The sequence below is a fragment of the Battus philenor genome, unplaced genomic scaffold (genome assembly GCF_028537555.1).
Source record: "Battus philenor isolate CCGP_79_NKW_IND1 unplaced genomic scaffold, ilBatPhil1.0.hap1 SCAF_8, whole genome shotgun sequence".
In the NCBI taxonomy this organism is placed as follows: domain Eukaryota; kingdom Metazoa; phylum Arthropoda; class Insecta; order Lepidoptera; family Papilionidae; genus Battus; species Battus philenor.
In genome coordinates this window covers 6843268-6866196 of record NW_027181748.1, presented here as the reverse complement: position 1 = coordinate 6866196, position 22929 = coordinate 6843268, and the positions used below count along the sequence as shown (strand labels likewise).

The 22929-nt window shown below is 30.4% G+C and overlaps 2 protein-coding genes across 5 annotated transcripts; one reads left to right on the top strand and one right to left on the bottom strand.

Annotated features, from left to right (window-relative positions):
• Positions 1–4497: 4497 nt before the first annotated feature.
• On the bottom strand, positions 4498–16670 carry dmpd (F-box protein dmpd). 4 transcript variants are annotated; one of them, XM_068775117.1, is made up of 8 exons: positions 16479–16670; positions 15940–16241; positions 15440–15688; positions 14753–14948; positions 7842–8058; positions 6832–7030; positions 5569–5688; positions 4498–5037 (listed from the first exon to the last, which is right to left on the bottom strand). In XM_068775117.1, exons 2-8 carry the CDS (start codon positions 16213–16215, stop codon positions 4765–4767), a joined length of 1530 nt encoding a protein of 509 aa, XP_068631218.1. In that variant the 5' UTR covers positions 16216–16241; positions 16479–16670; the 3' UTR covers positions 4498–4764. The 4 variants fall into 4 exon arrangements, with proteins under 4 accessions (XP_068631218.1, XP_068631217.1, XP_068631216.1 ...); XM_068775116.1 differs by having other exon boundaries at positions 16483–16670; XM_068775115.1 differs by having other exon boundaries at positions 16536–16669.
• Positions 16671–17109: 439 nt separating this feature from the next.
• On the top strand, positions 17110–20681 carry bigmax (helix-loop-helix-leucine zipper transcription factor bigmax). The gene is made up of 5 exons (XM_068775164.1): positions 17110–17299; positions 17407–17483; positions 17933–18043; positions 19180–19377; positions 20097–20681. Exons 1-5 carry the CDS (start codon positions 17224–17226, stop codon positions 20262–20264), a joined length of 630 nt encoding a protein of 209 aa, XP_068631265.1. The 5' UTR covers positions 17110–17223; the 3' UTR covers positions 20265–20681.
• Positions 20682–22929: the final 2248 nt, after the last annotated feature.

Sequence of the window (22929 nt, the reverse complement as noted above, 5' to 3'; positions counted from 1 at the left end):
AACATTTTATTATAGGTAAGATTGATGATTTGAACTTATCTTTTCACATAAATTCGGAAATGAATTTAAAGTTCATTGATAGTTCTGACAATAAATTATTAATATGTACAACGTGAGTGGCGGCGTTAAGTACTACTAATATTTAGGCATCAACATTTTGTTTCAAAGAGCGACAGTTTTCTAACTTTAACACCAATTTCTACTAATTAGTTCTAACGATACATCGTCAACTTTCAATAAGTTATACAAATAAAACTCTTGTTAAACCTATGGGTAGGTACCGAGAGCGATCGCTGTCTTACAAATATAAAAGGAAAAGTGACATCCCGAGAAAAACGTAAAACTATTGTATTACATTTTAAATGTTGCAACTCACAAATACAAAATTAATTATAGTTTCCATGCAACAAATCAAATTACTATATTGCGCGAATATTAAAAAAATCTACTTATCCTATATTATTTACATATGTAATAAAGAAGCAAATCAAATTGGCTAAATTAATGATCCGAATAATTTGTAACATTCACCTTTAATAAAAAAAAAATAAAATACCACAAGCTTGATTGGAACAAATGATACTTAACGGATTTCCATAATTGATTATTTTTCAATCTATTTTATACATTAAAATTCATAACTTCTGCTCTGTAATGAGAAAATATGTTGGTGTTAAATCAGAAGATAAGATTTTTGTTTTTCCATGTTACATTTACAACATCTTAGGGCTCTAACATATTGTAACAATCTAGTCCTACACATGGCATACATAGTATGTACAGTTGTAAATATATACACAAATATAACATGGCAAAATTAGATTAGATAAGTACGCCTTGCTCGCGCCATTTCAATATAAAAGTATTTCTTCGGTTCATTGAGAAGTCATGTGTGTTAAGGCGGTCGATCAGGCAGACAATTGGTAACTAAAAATTCTTATTGTCCAATCTGGTAAAGCGTTGTTTTTGGACCTTACAATTTGGTAAATTTTCTCTTCTTTCCTTTCTTTAGAAAGGTGTTATAGTTCAAAAACATTCCGTGTGGGGGGCGTAACCGAACTTTTTTGATTTGTTGTTTTGAAAGTGGCTGTATTGTTAGGTTGAATATAAATTGACTTTGGGTCTATTCACCTCTTAAGTGACACCTTTGAAGAAAATAGTAATGAATGTTATATGCTGGTTTATTGAATCTTTCCACAAGACTAGAGATTCTTTCAAGTCAGGTTATAAGAATCACAACATACATGTGTAAACCATAAATGTGAAATACAAGGGATAATTATTTGCTCATATATAGTATTAAACGGAATTAAAGGTGAATGATTCACAAACATAAGGCTTAGTGAATAATTCTATGTTAATCAATCTCAATTACATACAGTAAATTGTGCGTATCTAATACAAAGTACAAACGTATTTTGTTTGGGATAATCAGCAGGGTTAATAACTCGGATGAGTTTGCTTGATATGTTTTTAGATCGTTCAGTGACATGATGCAAGAACTGTGTGAAGCCCTGAGAGCACAACTTGTATAATACATTTGGTATTGAAAATAGTTTATACAACGACTAATGTCATTTAACTATACACCATGTCACAAAAATATTTAATTTACAGTTTGTATATTTATTATATAACCATAAATATATCCTTTTGTACATTAAACAAGAAATTTTCTTTTAGAATATTTACAAAAAAAAAACAACATTCCAACACCCTTCACCACTAGTTCAAATTTGTTTTTAAATCTACATACAATATAATGAAATTGGGCTGTAAAATTTAATACCATCAAAATTGCATAGAAAAAATTAAAGTCAATTTAGTTTTGTTAGTAGTGGCCACTTTTGTTTAATACTGGACATTGGTTTGGATATATCTGTAAAGAGTAATGTCTCAGTTGATATGTTGATAATATAGTAAAATGTAGTTCGGTCTACTATTCATAAAGAAATAATTAAATGTGAAAGTTTTTAGAATGATTTATCCTAAATAAAAAAAAACATTAGGCCATTTTTTGAAAAAAAAAAAATCAAATTACCTTAAAAGTTTTGGTAAAAGAACATTATTGTCGTAATAATAATATATCCAGCTAGTTTATTATTGCGATTGCAACATTAAATTTTTATCTCACTTTACTAATGTGGTCACAACTTCAGCAATAAACATTCACTTAACTTACAAACTTTATAGAACTCTATTTAACCCATTTGGTATATAAATACTGCCCTGGACAATTTCAGCATAGCATCTAACTCAATGACGAATACAAATCTATAAAATAAAGTACAACAGTTGATTACATGTGTTATAGAATGGCGATGGCTTAACATCTTTCAATGCAACAGTTGTGCATTAATTTTTGTTAAATCAATCTTGACGAGAAACTAATACAACGTAAAAAATGTATTACAACATATAAAAATACAATAAACATTACACTTTTTATCAAATATAATGTTAAAATATATATATATGTCTGTATATTAATTTATTTGAAGAACTTAAATATATTTCAGATGTTATACAGTGTATTAATAAATTTAATATAGAATTATTATACCTTGCAACCTGTGCTCTCATAGCTTGTGTAAAATGCATATTACATTTTTCCCAATAAAGCATGTTCTATGTTGCTCTCCTTAAATTTTGTTGAGCATTTGGAAAGACATTCCAGTTTTTGTACCTTGTATATTCACTTTTTCAATGAAAATAAAGTTTCCCAAAATATTATGAGGGTTATTTTAAGTAAAGTATATGAATAAATATACTTTTTGCAGTAATCCAAGTTGAGTTAGCACTGCAAATGACTAATAGCTAAATCCACATTATTAGTACATAATCAATTCCAAAAAATTATAGTATTTTTTAACATCTTCAGAAACTGTTTATGTAAAAAGTAACAATTATCAATAATACCATTAATTACACATAAAATCAATAAATATTACGAATTTTTATTCCATCTTACTTAATATTTCTTCAATGTTGAATGGTAAAAATGTTTTAGCAAATGAGATTGTAGGAGTTCGTTTCGAAAAGACTATGTTTGGAATATCTGATAAGGTAATCTATTCTGTAAAATGAAAACATTTGACACAATGAGCACATTAAGACAATCTTAATATATATAGTTGAAACACTGGAAAAGCATAATCTTTTCTAATATGTCAAGGTTATGTAAGGCTGATTACAGATTTACTATATCATAAGAAACAAAATTATCTTGGTGTAATTTGATTTTTATATTACAATGCCAGAAAACACGTACAGGTATTATGTTCTGGTAATGTCTTGGGTGGAATAGAAGTTATACTAAAGCAAATAATGTTTTTTAACTTTGTCATGAAAAAAGGAATGTGTTTCACAAAACAAACTTCATAGAAATAAATGTGTATTGTTCATTGTGTTTTTGACTAACAATTTATATTAACTAGAATTGTGATGGAGTGGCAAATCGATTGTAGTTTTAGAAAATAGTCTTGAATACAGTTTTATCATGGTATACCAACCCGTAAAATTAATCTTTGACTGGCATTAAACAAATTAGAATATTTTCCATTACTAAATAGAATAGTTAAGATATTAAAATAATATTTAATTATTTATTTATATTGTCTAAAAAATAGCTTAGATGTATTATATAATAATTTAAACAGGAGATAATTATAATTTAAATTGAAAACCTTAAACAACTGTTGCACAATATTATACATTAATAATTATATTTTTTGCAAATTATAACTTTCATAACCTATATTAAGTAACATAAGTGAAACAAATTTTAATGCTGTTAATATTATTCCATTGGAACTAAATAAAAGTTTTTTACAGTTATTGTAGGATGTTATGACATAAAATATTCAATACATTACTAAGAAAAATCTAGTTGCATAGCAACTTTTACTCCAAAAATTAAAAATATATACAGACAACTTAATAAATTATCATATTGACCTAAAAAGTTATGAAGAATTAGTAATTAAATGTATATTGAAAACTGGTACTGTAACTAAAATTTAGATTAACACGAGCAATATACTACAGTAAAAATGTGTTTTACAGCTCTGTTCGAAATATAAGCATCTTACTATTTTCAAAAATTTGTAAAAAAATGCAAAATGTAAAATGATCGTGAATTTTAGAGACACATATGACAGTGTCTTTCATGTTATTTAGTAATTACTTGTGCTTAATTTTCTTTTAATTTGAAAGTATGCAAGAAAACAAAGTTATTACATACAATAAATGCTTGAAAGATGAATGTTTACTCAAATTATAGCAGTGATTGTATTGCAGAATTTAGATATAATACAAATTAGAGTAATAAATTCAAAGTTTAAATAGCTTTGAATTTTTAACATACCTGTTATTTAAATATGTGTGAAATGTCACAAACAATAAGTTCAATATTAAAATGTAAAAAATACCATTTTCAAGAACACTGTGAACACTGTATTTTTTGTATTGTATTTTAGTATAAAATATGTATTGTAATATAGTATAAAGTTAAGACAAGTAATAGACACAAAGTACCTTAAAAATATCACGAATGTCCATGTATTTATTCAGGAATTTTTCATATGATATATGTAAACAAAGAAACACGAAAAATTTTATGTGAAACCAGTTTCAAATAATATCCGAGTTTTGATTAATCACAAGTAATTTCTATTTCACAAAGAACTTTGAGTGAAGAAAAAAATGGCTACAACATATTTTAGTAATCGCAATGTTTTCTACAATTTACCTCTTAGGCGGCGCTCAAAGTTTTCTCGGGCGGGTTAGACGACGTTTCTTGCGATCAGGCGTGACCGACGCATCGGCCGATGCCCGTCTGCGCGTAGGCGGGGTGTGAGTGGTACTTTCCTCTCCGCTGCTGGCTTCAGACTTATGTTCATTCTTTGTAGGGATCTCCGTAGCTTGCTCCGGCTCCGCTGTCGGTGCTGTAGATTCCTCAGCAGGAAAAGTCGCAGCCTCTTTACTTCCCCCTGCTGTATCCATTTCATTTGTATCTGTATTATTACCTGCAGCCCACTGAAAAATAATAAATAAAATGGTGGTTATGAATTTATATAATCTTTTTCATTTCAGCCATATGACGACATAGTGGATACAACTAGACAGCCCTCGCCCATAGATTATCAAAAGGAAGTTGGATACGGCCAGTCTAGCTGTCTGTCCATCGGTCGGTGGTCTCCATTCCAGACCTTAAGGCTCCAGCGACTCAAAAACAAAGGAAAAATTTGTGAAAAATCCAAACTTCTTCTACCATACTTTCCTACTAATTAGTAGTTTAGGGGAAAAAAGGTAGCAAAGCTCGAGCTTCCGGGGAGCCTCGACTTGGTTCCACACTGGATTGAAAGGTTGGAGAGCTTTTAGAATGCTTGCTTTTAATTTCAGACCACTTATCATTACCCATATAGCATTCCGATACAAGGGCGTCCGAGAGAATTTTCTATATTACATTTTAAAAATATTGTGTTTTGCATTCATCACTACACTGTAATTTTTTTACATAAATGGAGTCATAAAATATATTTCATGAATTTAACCGCCTTTGATTACCTGTGCAAGCACAGCGACAGGGGACAGCCGCAGAGAGGCTCCGCACTCGGCGCACAACGGAGGCACTGCCGGGGATCGCGAACGCCAGTACTGAAGTTCCGTCTTGCATTTATTTAATTCCTGCAAAAATGTACAAAACTCTTATAAATAACATTCTCACCCTTTCTTTACTCTTAAAAGTATTCTTCACTCTTAAAAGTAACATTCATTTATACCAATTATTATATTACTAAGGCTTCGTATTAAACCAGGAAAGTTTGAATTTGTGTTAGCAGGAGGGGTGTATTTGTCATTCAGCACATAGCTTTAAAGGGGTTGATTTTATTAGTTCTACTAGATGTGCTCAATAATTGCGTATTTCTGTTAGAAATGCAGCCTAAAACACTTTTAATTTTTATGATACCTACATAAAATATGTAATAAACTTTTTAGAGATGAATATAAAAACATCTGATGAGTTCTCATAGCTTTCACCTTGCACACATATCCTAGTTATACAGCAACATATATTCTTTATATAAAGGGGTAGTAATCAGGATCACTAGGTTGTCTTGGTTACCCATTACAGCAATTAATCTTAGTCAGTCAAAAGTGAAGTTTAAATATACTACTAAACTTTACTAAACTACTACTACTACTTCTTATTGTTATATTAACCCTTGACCCTTAAATCTCAATATTTACCTTGGGTATCCAGGTATACATTGATTTCCGTGACATTCTCAGTAACAATAATAAATTAATTACCATATCTAATACAAGTTGATTTTGAAACCATTTGTAAATATTTGTAGTTTCTTTATTTTCACAAGTAAATTTAAAATAAAAACCCAAAATTAGTTATGAGAACTGAATTTTTACTTTACTTATGAACATGAAAATTTGACAAATTGTTACTTGCAAATGATAAACCACTTGTATATTGTCGATATATATGAAAAATGTTCAAAAATATATTACAAAATATTTAGCCATAAACTTTGTTCTGTGTTAATTCTACATCAAACTGTATAATGACTGTCTACTGTAACTGGCTTATTGTATTTTACACACTGTAATTTATGTAAATTGTAACCACCAACTACATAAGTTTCTGAAAACCATCATTCCACTTGTTGAACAAGCCTTAGGTAAACGAAGGACGACACCTTTTGACATGACTTGGACAAACGGCAGTATAAACTATTAACAATGGGTCAATTGACATGTGGAATAGACAAAAATTGTTTAAGCTCAGTAAATTATTAGCAGAAATATTCTTACTTGCAAAAATGTCTGAAATTTTCGACTAGATTCCTCATTCTTCTTATCATAATCATCAAGACGATTAGCATATTCCAGAGTCTGTTTCTGCTGCTCTGCTATCTGTTTCTGTTGTTCGGCAATTTGTTTTTGCTGCAGAGCGGTTTTGCGTTTGCAACTGCGTAAATCACTTCGCAAGGCAGACAGTTGATCGTTGTACCTGAATAATTTTCAGCACATGTATTAAATGATTATGGGTGGTAAATGACAATACAATGAAGTTACATTGACCAAAAACTGACGTGGTCTTTATAGTTTCTAAAACGATTTCTTACGACTGGTTGTATGTCAGACATTGTGTCTCTTTAACTTACTTGAAGAAACTTCTCTTAAGTTATTAAACCTTTTAATTTATGATAAAAGCATATAAGCACTTCGGTACGAGCGTCGACGACCACAGATGAATGCGGACAGCCGGCTCGCACCTGCCGCGAGCTGCTTTACGCAGTGACACTGAGCCCGTTTTGCTTTTTGACACATTCGTGTTGAGTGTTTTTTGTAAATGAAAAATTGATTAGACAGCTGCAGTATCTTTTCACGCATCAGGCGTGCACGAAATTTTTTTTGGTGTTTAACGAGCATCGTATCGATATATATATATACATATATATATTTATATACATAATTTAAATAGGTTATTTAAGAAAACAAAGGTATAATAAATAATTTATCTAACATTACTATATTGCTACTGAAACCACTGTACGGTGCCAAAGGAATATGCGCATAACGAGACAAAAGGCGGTATCGGTCGTTCTGTACCGTCCAGTCCTTCGTCAACGCTTATGCTGTTTTTGTCGCTGCCCCAACTTCCGATTTTCTAAGGCGCGGTACAGCAGTTTAGGTAGCACTATACTAAAGCCGATACATATTAAATCCAATAAAGATGTAATGTAACCTGATGTTTAAATCATATGTTCTAATCTATCAACAGTTTAGCGAGCTTAATAAATATGAAATAAAGCAATTACTTCTTCATGCCCTGCTTAATGCGATGTATCCGTTTTCTTAGCACCATGTTACTTTGTGGTGGAGGCGGCGACGGCGGCAGGCTCTCCTCCATGAACAAATTAATGGATGGAATGTCTCTGACTCCGGTAGAACTGACGCCGGCTTGTTGCGACTCAGACTCGAACCGGTTAGCAGGTGGTGAATCTAGGCACATGTATGACTTACTGCTTTCACCAGCTGAAAATAGATAACAAAAACATTTAGATAGCAATTACTAAATTTTGTGTTCTGTTTGAAATCCCAAAAAAAAATTACATGAACTGCTGGTATAATTTATCATCATTGTGTTAGCCAATAGACGCTTACAGCAAGGTATAGACCTTCCCTAAAGGTTACCATGATGACCTTGCTTGCGCTGCTGATGTCTAGCGATTTTCCTTGACTTTGTTCATGGCATCAGTTCACCTGGCATAATTATGTAAACTTTTTATTACTGTACGAATGTTACTATTGTTTTCTGCCGTTAATATTTCACTGTTAGCCTACTATTGCAAGCATTTTTTTATATGTATCATTGAGATAGTGTCTTTATCTGTAAAACTCAAAAGTCTAGAAATAGCATATACATTTTTTTCTAAGAATTACTACATCATTTTTGGTTGAAATTTGACAGAGACGAAGCTGTAAAACGTTTCATCCACATGCGAGGAATATCAATGACAGAGATGAGTTGAGAGATGTTCGATGATATAAACCTCGTATTCTCACCGTAAAATAATTTCATAAGAATTGATTAAAAAATTTCCGTGTAAAGCATTCATACTAATTGTTAATATCTAAAATAATAAAACTTTTTAATATTAAGGTGTAATTTGGTTTTCTCAAAATCGTTATGTTCATAATATATTAATATTTTACCGTTATTACTCAAAGAACTTTAATTAGGCAAACATAAATAGAAGGAAGGTAAAATGACATTAATTAATAATTGCTTGTGTAACACAATTAGAACTGTCGCACGTATGATACGTGTGCCATACATGTCTAAAATAACTTGTTTCCTTAACATTTTGAAATACTTGTGTAAAACAATAAATTTGAATGGTAAATTTTAAAATTACAATATTCAATAATCTAAAAATTCTATATTAATTTAATTTCCTTACATGTGTATTTAATAGCATATACATATGATAGCATATGATAATTATTAGTGAACAAATAGTAAAAGTCAATGTTTGTTAAATTATTTTAATATTTACTGCTTCTTTTTGTTATAACATCTTCGGTTATCAAAGGTGGATGTGTTATATGCATTTGATAATTATTACATAAAAGCAATGAGAGTTGTGTTATAAATTGTATTAAGTTATCAAGTTTAAAACGTTTTACACAAATAATGTTGTTAAAGATATCATTTTTTTAAGACATTACACAGCATAAAGATAAACAATACACCACCAATACTTTATATTCAAAACATAAAATAAATAAAAGATATCTTTTTCGATCTTCTTTTATAGATACTAAAAAAGGCTTTAAACATTTTATAACTATGCATAGACGTCTCAATTTGTTATGGACGCTGCTGCATATATAATGATTTGTTTAGTTTTAAACATTACTGAGTACGTTTTAAGAAAATAATTTCGTATTCATTAGGTGCTACCGTAACGAATCGTTAAATTGAAGTCTAAAATTTGTTTATAACTTTTAGCAATGATAACCACGGTTTTAAAGAATGTTTAGCAAATATTATTATTTTCTATTATAATAACATTATTTTCTAGGGAGATTTATGAAATTTTCGTGTAGTAATTAATATCGCATTTATATACATATATTATATATACATACACATCAATTTTCAAGATTATCATTAATCATACCGGCAATATAGTTTTTTGTAATTTGTCATTGGAACGCGAGTCACGTGAACATACGTATGCATTCTATTTGCACACGTGTATGTTTATCACCTATATATACACTGACATTCTCGTAAACTGCACAAAGCTCAGGATTACTTACGAATTATTTTTTTTTAATAAATATGCAAACTTTTTAGATTAAACTAAATAAAGATGTTGAGACTGTACATTATTCATAAAAAAAAAATTAAAAATATAAAAATATAGTACTGCAGTAAAACATAATTTATGAATAGTCTCAAATTTGTGTTATTAGTTAAGTTTGAAGTTGGTTCCTTTGTTTTTTAAAGTTGTTGAGTTTAAATATAATATATATTTAAACTCAACAACTTTCGTAACCATAAGGATACTTCGCCCGAACAAGCCGCTTAAATTGTGGCATTTGTGCGAAGGCTTACATCAACTAACGATTGCCAGAAAATTGAATTTAAACCAGTCTACGATTTCTACCGTATACAAAAAGTTTTTAGTGACAGTAGAACTCGGCGACTACCAATCGCGACGGCCAATTCATTGTTTTAACTTACCAACAAAATCGTTTCCTCATATCAGTGCATGGAGTAAACGTAAAACTGAACAATGAGGAGGTTTAAGGAAACACAAGTGACCTCTTTTGGACAAGCTCGTTAAAGATTTGCGCGTGAAAATCTTAATTTGATGAAGAGCATTGCCTTATTACTTATCGATGAGTGTTGGAAAGGTTTTAAAGATGCAAACGATCGCAGAATAATCTATAATTAACGTGGAGAAAGAAATGCTCAAAATTGCATACAAGACAATTTGAATTGCATTCAGCACAACGCCACCTAACAGAGGTTTTGGTTACTCGTGTGGTACCTTACTTTAGATGTAAATGCAAGTAATGTCAATCTGTTATATAATAATATACCGTCACGATCACGCCGCTGCACAAGTCTGACAACCTTGTAATAAGGTTTAGATACTCGTATTATGAATTGGTCAGCATGCAGTCAGGATCCTAATCCCATTAAGCATGTTTAGGACAGTTTAAATAAACAAGAAATACACAACAATTTATTAAATAACAATAGCAATTTATATAATAGCATTAAGCGATCTCAAAGGAATGGCATTATAATAAATAATTCAATATTCCGCAAAGCCTTCAATAACCGTAATCGGATCTATGCGGTACCGATTACAATTTGTCATAAGTTCGATTGGAGGCGATACAGCTTTATTAAACGTAAAAAATAGTACAGTACTTTTAAACTTTTTTTAATAGTTTAAACCAATTTTTCGATAAGCCTACCAAACCAAATTCTTAATAAATTTGTCGGTTTTTTTTTAAATAAAAAGCATTGAGCCTGTCCAGTACACATTGCATACATTTAATACGCTGTTATGAAGTTAGCAAACAAAACATTTTAAAAGCTTAAATACTTGGTTAAAATATTAATTTCAAAGGAGTCTTGAACATTGACGCGTTTTGTGAATCCGTCAGTGTATATATTAACATTCACAAAGAAAAACAACACGTATCAATAGAGATAACGAAAAGCCCAATTTATATTATCGGTCTTTAACTATCGTTACGGGCACGAAAATGTTAGAGTTGCATTTTATGCATTCGATTTTTAAATATTTGGTATTATGGCACTAAAATTAGAAAAGTTTGTTAATTTTCAGAGATGGAGTGAACGCGAAGAGACTCGAATAATCAACTACAATTTTCAATTTGCTCAAATAACCAAATATCATGCAATTTATTTACAAATTTAAAAATGTACAATGAAGTCACCAGCATTAATAACAAGAACACATCTAGCCGGTCTCGACCTATTAGGCCACCAACATCTATCAAAGCGATTAAAGCGCGAATTGCAAGAAATGCTATCCACAAGCAGAAGTTGTTGGCGTTTCTGAGGGGTTTGGGTAGTGTAACCGAAAAAGGTAGATAATGAGGACCCAGGACTGCGGGTTGACACAAAAACATGTCTTGTCCTCACCATGCGATTGAAGGCGAAAAGGGCCACAATGTTGTAACAGCACGCCATAAACAGGCACCGTGACATTTTCGTTGCAAATGAAATAAAATCGATATTGAAGTCTTCAATTGCCAAAATGACGGATGTACGCTATTAGTTCTGCGGAAATCCACAACACCGTTTCCAGTGTTCAGGGTTTTAGTACTATGGGTCTACTGAAACATTTTTGGCATTAGTTTTTCCCTTTTCTCACAGAAATCTGTTCTTCAAAGTTTATTAAGAAACGATTTTGGAAGGCGAAAGAAAGTTGCAAAGGCCCGTCTTGTACGTACCCTTTTTAGCGGGCTAACAACGTATGGTATTCTAAAAGGACTCTGCACTAGCACACAAGGCTAAAATTACACAGACTTGGTTTGAACATTATAATATTGACTACCACAGACATGAAGAACGATCCTTTTCAAATTCAGACTTCAATCCGCTGGGTTACAAAATATGGCAGGTTTTGGAAGATAAACTGTGTGCCTTAAGAAAAGCAGTGATCGGAAATGGATATGAAAATGGTGCATGCAGCGATCGACAAGTGGCCGCACATACTAAAGGAATGTGACAAAAATAAAGGCGGAAATTTTAAATTTTAACTTAAAATAAACTCATCCTAAATTTTAGTTTTCAAGGTAAATTCACTTAAGACCGTATTTAGAACCGTCTACATGTTTAAGTAAACAAAATAGTTTTAAAAGTATACAACGCTGGTAAGAATATAAAACATTGTTTACTCATAATAATTTGTTTTGAAAGTGAAATAGGTTGTTTGCAAGGTAATGAAGCTTAAAGATTGTTGATCGTAACGAAACGCAAAATAATTTCGTCTTTTACGAAAATCTGGCACTATTTGTTTACAAAAACATCGGTAAGCACAAAAGAACTTTCTACGTAAAATAAGCACGTGAAAAGAAAAGAGTGCACGGACTTTTACATAAATAGTATTCATTATTTCTGTAAAAGTCCGTTCTGTAAAAATTCAACAATTTAAAAGAGAATTCAATGTTATTTTCAACCCCTTCTTCGTAATTGAAAAAAATAAAATAAAAGGTAGGACATACTAAACGTTGATCTCGTTGATCAAATATTATAATGTCAAATGCTTTGATAGACCACAACTAGCACGGAAAAGAAGTGCAGGCAGTTGATTAAGCCGATCTGTATTTATCTCGCATTCAAGTTTTGTTTTTTAAGCATATTCACGACATCCGAAGACATTTACTGATAACCCGTATTAGCACAAGAACCGGAGTAATTTATATCAGAATGAGATGGTTCTTCGAAGATTATGCATGGATATGTAGCAAATACGATCGCTACTGATAATTTTGAGATCGAAATAAATTCATGACAATAAGGCGTGTCAAAGTGTGGAGTAAAACGTTTCATGTTTGTAATGTTGGATTTTACTGTATAAAATGTTGTTTTTAAGTTACGAAATAATCACAGAACACATATTAAACAATTAAATAAAAGTAGTTTGAAAACAAACAAAGCAGTTTGCAATTTATTTTGATAAAAATAAAGCGAAATACGCGTAGAGAAGCCAAACACACGAAGCGGTATATTATGCGTACGAATATAAAACTTAAAACCTATTATATTTCTATATCATATATGATATTTTACAAGGAATAAATTTACGTCATTTTTCCGCCAGCGCTTTGTAGTAAAAATAGTTTGTCGAAAAATGGCCGCAACTTAATATTCAAGCCTCTAAACTTAAGTAGTAATTACTAACTTAATAGGCATTGCAAGCATGTTAAAAAAGACAAAAAATATTAAGATGTCCACAAGCTCTTATCACTTATAATACTCTAATTCATAGCCTACGACTAAGTATAACTTGCAACTTAAACTGTATTGGTAATTCAATGCGACATTGAAGTAGTTGAATATATAGATAAGTTAAATAAAGCTTAGGCAAGTTACTAGTTATTAGCAAGTATGAAATGTTTCTATGATATGCTTAGTAAAAATGAAAACAGATGCTATCATTTTAGCATCAATAAAAACTATGGATCATTCTCAAATGTGTATTACTTTATAAACATCGTGCAATATTCCTCTGTACTATAAATACATATAATACTCTGTACTAAAGAATCAATAAATAACATTGGAACTTCTTGTACAAAGCAGCGTACAAAAATGGTAATGGTAATAAATAAAAGCACCACTCCTGACCTTTTTTAAATGTTTCAGTTTTTAAATAATATTCCATTTTCAGAAATTAATGTATTAACAATTATTATTAAGTTACAGATAACATATGATGAATAGTTTTGTTAATCATTTCTTAACTAAAAATTTCAATAAGCTCTGGTGTCCAATATTTTGTTATGGCTTAGTATAAAATAGCATGTTAATGAAGTAAATTTCTATTTATTATTATACAAAGATTCATTGTTTTAATACACATAAGAGTTAGAAATATTTGCTCCTGTAAACCTGACATAAAATTTTCTTATATCAGTTACTGAGCTGTTGCATATAAATCAAAATCTGGCACTAAACCTAGATATTACAATACAGCAATACAATATTGTGACTTTGGTTAGACCCCAAGTAAGTTAATTTAATTCACACAAAGTCAATAACCTCCCCCTAACACCACTAATATATATTAATGTAACATTGAGAGAAAAACAAACACAAAATCTTGTATAGAAACCTTAATTTATTTAACTTACAATTGTTACAAAAACATTGTATAACCTATCAATAATATCCTCAATAATGTAATTACACATACAGAATATCTACAACAGTAGACTGTAGCTAATACTATACCTAATCTATTCTTCATACAATTGTTTATATCAGTAATAATCTACTTTATTATGTAACACCAACTTTTAGTAAAAGCTCTAATGGATTATGGGTATCAAACCTGTATAATATATGAATCAATTATTCCTATCAGTATTGAGGAAGTAATTGATAAATTATCTAAAAATGTTATAAATGAAATAACTTTTAAATATGGTAATTCAAAATACTTACGGGAGAATGCTGTAGTGATGTCAAAGAAATCTGTACCAAAATATGTGATTTCAGGCAAATTGGGTTCAATGTGTTCTTTGAAATATTCCATAGCCATTGTGGTCAAGTCAAATAATTCATCAGTTACTTTATAAGGTCTTGCTAGCTTAGTTGTAGTTTTTAAATATGATAGAATACTGTACACCTCATCCAAAATCTGGAACAAAGTTATTTATGATCACAAATTAAAAAGATTGAGAGTGGAGTGTCAATGTAAACAACTAAGAAGAGCTGTAATGTAATAATTACATAATGTAATTCTTGTAAATAATTGATAAAATATATAATAATTAAAAAAGTCAACCCGCTTTTTTCCAAAACATAACCTAGAGCCAACACTAAGTCATATATGGCCACCTGTGTACCATACAAATACAAGTTATCAAAAAATATAAGTGAACAAATTATCCTGTTTTATACAAATCAGGTAAATGAATTGAATTATATATTTGATTTTGGATTTATGATCGATTTTATAGTTGCATAACTAATGTATCTAAGATATTTCAAAAATTTTGTATAAAATTCTTAACTAAATTAAGAATAGTCTTGGGAGGTTTTAATTATCTCTTAAAGCCAAATTCTATAGCATAAAGCATTTTTTCTTTCTCAGTTGTACTAAAATTATATTGATGAAAATGTTTTTACCTCGCCAGGAAAAAAACAGCAGTGTTTTCTTTCTATATGTTTGCCAAATGTCATTTGCAATAGACTCAGTCTCATATGTAATGTTTCTATAATATCCGATTCACAAGCTAATGGATGGCTTCGACGAGCAGACTCTCTTCGAGGCATTTTAGCCTTTATTGATTGAAATCTATGCAGCATTTGATTTTGTAAGCGTTGGAATGTGGAGTTTAATAAACTGCTACAGATTGTATTGAATTGCCTGTTCACCTGTAACAATGGTTAAAATCTAAACTTATTGTGCATCAAATTAACATAATTTATACTATTAGGTTCCCAATCTAAAGCCAAAACCGCAAAAAACAACTATTACTTTAAAAAATAAAAACAACTGCTATTTAAGAAAGTATAAAAAAACAAGAAAATACCTTGTAAAAAATATAAAAATTAAAGGCATTTTATATATTTTTTTTACTATGGACATTACGTGCGTGTAATAATATAAATAAAAAAATAATAACCATTCGTAGTTGCGATACAGTTTTGAATCCCAGGTAGCGCAAAATCTTTTCAACAACTTCCATTGGCATATCAAGGAAATTAGTAGTAAATGTTTTTGGTGCCTGTACTAAAGTATTTTTAGAAGAATTAGCATGCGGAGAAGAGCCCCCTGGGAGCAAGGCGCTGGAGTGCCGGGTCACACGGGACATCGTCACCGGCTCCGCGTGGGAAGGGCCTGCACCATCACCGTTCCCATTACTGCTCCCTATACTACTCATCTGCCTCGTCGAAACCATTCTGATCAGTTATTTATTTATCACTTCTGAAAAAAAACTTTCTCCTATTATCAATTCTTCATTTTACAAATACCATCTGATTTTAAGCATAAAGTATGAAGGTAAGGATAAATGAAAATAGTATAGTTATCAGGTGATTAAATATCTAATATTTTTTTTGTTATAACACCTGGTAAATATACAATTGTAAATTTGAACACAATCGAACATTTCTAAAATGGTGGCCATGGCAGGCTAGGTCACTTGAGCATTCAAGTAGGTACCTACGACATAAGGCATCGTGATCCCATAAACTATTTTAACTCAAATAAACCACTCACTCAAGAGTTCATGCACATGTTTTATTTATTAATTATTTACTTTATCTTTGATCTTAAACCAAAATTGAAATGTTAAGACGCAATTGCTTCTAGTGCGTTGTGCTTTCACAAAAAATATTTTTTGTTTGTTGGTTGGAACCGGAGAGAAAACGTTCAGGTTGAGCGCTACGGCGCTACCAACATTAGAGAAAAATCATTGCCAGTATAAAAAGTAGTCACTTTATTTTTAGTTATTTTATTAAATAACTTAAATATTTCTTTAAAAAAATATGTCTTTTTCAACCGTTTATGTATTTATTTAAGCCTTTGCATGTTATATAATTCATAAAAAGCATAAATATAACCGACCAGTAAAATAATAAAATTATTTTGGTTAGACATTATTACGAATTATACCGCAGCATCCGTATTTAAAAACAAGAAAAAGTAATGTGTGATAAATTTGTTTATAATTTTGTTTAAATTTAATAATAATATCAGAGACGAAAATAACATTGATTATAAATATACAATATATTATTTAATGATAGTATTATTAATTCATCTTATTTTGACGTAACGATAAAAAGGACATTTCAAGAAGATTATTTATTATCGTTATCGATGGTACTAAATTCAGTGGTTTAATATACGATTGTTTTTTTTTGTTTTAATTTGTATAATTTAGACTAATATAATTTGTAATATTATGTATTCTCGATGTGGAAGTAGTGGCTCTATTCAAAATATTCATCAAACCCCGTCTTCGTCAAATCATAATTCAGGTTAGATAATTGATAACATTTATTTAAAAATGAAATGTATAACATTGTTTCTTATTAGTTTTAATTAAATCGACTAAAAACGGTATTGTTTATTAATTATTTTTCAGAGGATGAAGATGACAGTGGTGATAACAAAGCCTCTGCATTGAGTTTCAAAGAACGGAGAAGAGAGGCACATACTCAGGTAAGAGAAAAAACATATTTATTATTACGTTATCAATTGAAGTGCTTCATTTAAATTTTATTTAATGGAAAAATTATATTGCTTGTCTAATATTATAATTAATAACATTAACATGGGCTGCATAAATAAAAAATATTTAGTTAAACATTCTCTACTGTGATATTATTGTTGAATGCTAGAACCGCCAACCATTTATCTTATATTTGAATATTTCAGTATTAATGTTTGCCTTCTATGATTTGCTATAGAATAGTTTTTACTAAAATCTCATAACTTACAATAAAAAATTACAGATACTATTGAATTATTTCAATGTGCAAGATTCATACATCACTGCCTATTTTACTTTATTTGTGTAATGATACATATAGGCTGTAGGTAATTAAAATACACTTAGTAGTATCTTAAAATTTTTTATAGTTGTTTTTTTATTATTTCATGTGCTCCAGGCAGAACAAAAAAGACGGGATGCTATTAAAAAAGGTTATGATTCTTTGCAAGAGTTAGTGCCTACTTGCCAACAAACAGATGCCACAGGATATAAACCAAGTAAGGCAGCGGTAAGTACAAAAATATTTTTTAGTATTATATGCAGATTCTAGTTCATCCAACACTGATTTCTTTGCAAGAAAATTATAGATAGTCCAATAATTGAAATTTTGTAATTGTGATTCTTGGAGCCTAAATAACCAGGTATATGGTATTACCTTCATCATGTTAGCGCAGACACTCATAAGGAATGGCATAGGCTCTTCCAAAGAAATCTATGAGGATATATACCATAATTGCCTCACTTTGCAGGTTGGTGATTGCAGTGTGGTATTATAGTAAGCAGAGAATACTGCTGCCCATCCATTGGTCATTTATTTGTGTGTATTGGCAAAGTCATATAATTAATGCACAAAGTGTTAATTATATATAAGACTATCCTAGGAATCTAACTTGTGATCTATGTGCAAAGTTCACAATCCTCTACAGCTGGGGTCCTAGTTTTTCATGTGAAGTCTAGTCTGGCTATATTGATCTAAATTTTCACAAATGTTCAAAAGAAACAATGAAATGGAATGAATATGCTATTACATAGAGTAATAATTTTACATTTAAAACTGTTCAATTTAATTGTGACAGCATTGTTTATCTAATTGGTATCTATACTTTTTAATGGATTAAAGTGAGGAAACACACAAGAATTTTTTTAAAAAAACTTCTTTTTTTGCTCGATAGAACCTTGATCCGGTTTTTTCATTAGAATCTTTACCAGTTTGAAAGCCACAGAAAAATGCAGAAGCAAGCTCTAAGACCACTTAGACTAGAACTAGGTGTCTTTTAATTGTATTCTCATTTGAGAGTGCTTGAAATCGCCAAAACCCCTCTAAGTTGGTTGGTTGCAATAGTTATGAAAAACTGATTTAGTTTTACTTGGTATTGTAAAATTCTGTTCATAGACAACTAGTAATAAAATTTCTTTTATGGTTCTTATCAGAATATTAGATCAACATAATTTTCATATAATTTGCTTTGTATATTGATAAGTAAGTTTTATGAATTTTTTATATAAGCCTTTAAAATGTTATCTATAAATATCACAAACAAAATTGGTGTTATACCAATTTATATTGGTATTATTCAAGCTTTTATTGTATAAAATGCATAAATACAACTCAAAAATAAAAGTCATTTATTTTTTATTTTTAAGGTCCTCCAAAAGTCAATAGACTATATTCAGTACCTTTTACAACAAAGAAGAAGGCAAGAGGATGAAAGAAATGCTCTCCGGAAAGATGTAGTGGCATTAAGAATTATGCAAGCCAATTATGAACAGATTGTGAAGGCGCAGCACTCTGTCCCTGGACATAATGAACAACGGTTAACAGATCAAGACAAATTTCAAGTGGTTGGTATAAAATGCATGAATTATTAATGAAATTTGCTAAACTTGTGGTATTAAGTGCTGCAAAGAATTAATTACAATTAAATTTCTTAAGCTGCTTTTAGTTACCAAAACTTAAGCAAGGTGGTTTTAAAATTATATTTTTAATGAAATAAATTAGTTGCTCTATGTGTAGTAGGGATATATATTTATTTTGATATTCTTCCGTTTTTTGTCTCAATATTTTTCAAAGTGTATTTTAATAAGAGTTGTATCTGAAGTAATATTTCAATGCAATTCTTTCAGAAGAACATTATGGTAATCTAAAATACGATAAATAATAGTATACACAATGATTTGTTATGAAATCAATGGTTTCAGAAATATTAAAAAACTTAATGTTAACATAGTAAGAAAAGGAAGATAAAAAAGAGTGTTTATCTAATTTGGATTACTACATGTTAAAATAATTTTTTGTTTATTATATGTCCCTGCTGACTAATATCAGAAGTTACTGACCAGTTGCATTCCCTAAAAAAAGAATAAAATATATTTCAGTTTGATGACTGTGTATAGGCAATTGTATTAAAGCTTTTACATCTATAAGCAATCTGATATAATATCTGATAACAATATGTATTATCATATTTTTAATTAAGTTTAGCAATAGAGTCTTATTCTAAAAATCTTCCATTGCTTAACAGCCTTTCATATGTTAGTACTACATTAACTTTGTTTTTCAGTTTCAGGGCATTATGGATAAATTGTTTGAATCATTTGAATCGGTGCCAACTAACAATTTTGCAGAATTTTCGGCTGGTGTATTCAACTGGCTTGAGGAATATTGCAAGCCTCAGTCTTTAAGGACTCTTGTTCATGGAGTTCTAAGGGAACAAAATTATACTCCATAGTAATTAAATTTTTACATATGTATGTGTCAGTGTACATTTTGTATATTTCCAACTTAGAAGTTATTGTTAAATAGTCTTTTAGGTAGTAAGAAGGGTCTAACTTCCAAGTTGTTTACAGGCTGCGCAGATATTTAGACTTGTTTGTATAAATGTATTATATTAAATTTTATATACATTGTTAAATATTATTAAAGGAGTAAAAATTATTTACATTTTGTGTAACAAATGAAATAAGCATATCGTGTTTAAGTGCCTTTCACATCTAAAACTATTTCTATATATTTTCTTCAAGTGTTTTAACACTATCAAATTTTTCTGTCTATTATTTGTTAACTATGTAAGTTGATAATGATCACGTTATCGAGAATATGAATTTTAACAAATTTAATTTTTAATTCAGGGTATCTAATACTTTTTTCGGGAATTCTAGATTTATATAAAAGAAATATATTTTGTTTCTCTATTATGTAAGTTATAGTACAGATGTAAATTACAGAAAGTATATTTAGTAAAAAAATATATTTTTACACCATGATATTGATGGCCATTTTTATTATTTCTCACAATTCTTTGAAATTATTGCTAGTATTGCACATGCACTTTGTTATTTTCATCTGGAAAAACTGGTCCTTTATTATATATTAAATATGTATTAAATTAGTTGTAGGCAGCTGCAGGTTATACAACTCGAATATACGATGTATCTTTTCCTAGATTTAAAATAGAGGCCTTTATGGTCTGTGGTCTCCACTCCAAGACTTCAAGGTCATGATGGTTCTGTGAGCTTTGTAATTTGCCCACTGCCACTTTAACTTACCAATTCGCTGGGCCATGTCAGTTACCGCTACTCCTCTAATTAGGCACAATTATGGCCCCATATCAAAAAAAGGTAGATAATTTTAAAACTTTTTGTAAATCTTGAGAACTAGTTTTATTAATGTGTAAGTATCCTATTAAAAAATAATTTACTTTTTTGTTTCGAGTTTTGGTAAAAATTTGACACTTTTCCATGTTTTATGGTTCTTTTAAGAATTTGCTGACATCGAGTGTTCTAATTGTTTCTGATAAGAACTTTGTTGGATGCTGTGAGTGGTGACTGTAGGTCATTTAACTGTTTGCTTTCAATAGTGCATATTGTTGTGATACAAAATGAATGATTTACCAGCAACTTCAGTGGCTAGGGCTGTAACTATGATCGAGGAGGGGCATACCTACCGTTCAGTCGGTCGCGCATTGGGTGTATCGACATCGATGGTTCATCGCGGTTTACGACGCTACAGGACGGCGGGATCTTACATGCGCAGGCGAGGGTAAGGCAGAAATCGCTCAACCAATGACGTAGGTGACAGTTTTTATCGTCTTGCAGACTTTAAGGAATCGTCGACAAACTGCTGTTCAGACCCGAAATCGATTATAAGAAGTTCGTAATGTAAATGTAAGTAAACGTATAGTAAGGAGACGACTAACTGCAGCTGGGTAAGATCTTATGTGCCAGGAAAAGCTTCAAAACTCGAGACAGTTCATCGTGTAGCAAGATTAGCGTTAGCTCGCGAGCATCGAAACTGGACAACTGAGTGGAGCCACGTTTTATTCACTGACGAGAGCCGTTTCTGTGTTAATTTCGTAGATAGATGCAAAAGGATTTGGAGATATACGAGAAGAACGCTATAACCAAACCAACTTTACTGAAACTGTGTCATATGGTTAAGGATCAGTACTGGTATGAGGTGGCATTTGTTTGGGAGTACGCACAGAGTTACTGTTCATTGAAAATTCATCACTTACTGCACAACGTTATGTAAAAGACATCTTGGAATCCCATGTTATGCCTTTTGCCCCATTCATTGGCGATGATTTCATCTTTATGCACGACAACGCGCGGCCTCATACTGCTCACATAGTGAATAGGTACCTTAATAAGGTTAGTATTACTAAAATGAACTGGCCAGCACGGTCGCCTAACATGAATACCATAGAACATGTCTGGGACATTCTAGGAAGAAGAGTTTCACAGCGAATTCCAGCTCCCAGGAATGTTCATGATTTAAAACTCGCATTGGTGAAAAAATGGGACAATTTGCCTCAAGAATTAATCGACAACATTATTTTGAATATGGGCAATCGTATACGAGCCCTTATTAGTCGCTCGCGGGTGGCATAATTGATATTGATTTAATTTTGTTCATTTTAAATTTGAACCCATAAAATAATTGCTGTTTTTTCATACTTTTGGCATAACTTTTCCAAGATAATTTTTTGCAGCTTAATTTATTATTATATTTAGTAATTTAAGCAGAGGTAATTATTTTGTATAAAAAAGTAAGCAGTATAAAGTAGTAAAACATTTGTCAAAAATATTTTTTTTAGGTTCTCCTAATTTTGCCGGTGTGTGTAGTTACAGCTATTTGAAAAATGAATTTCAATAAAATTTCATCTTTGCTTTCAAATTAATTTTATTTAAATATTTTTCATAACTTACAAAAACTCGTAAGTTATTATTGGTTATACATACAAAAGCGAGAAGTACTTAGAGAAAAACAGTATATATTATGTCATACATCAGATTTACAGATAATCTTAACTATTTTATTCTTTTGATTAACTTATACAGAGAAAAACTATTTTATACCAATAGAAAATAAAATTAAAGAAATAACTTAATAAA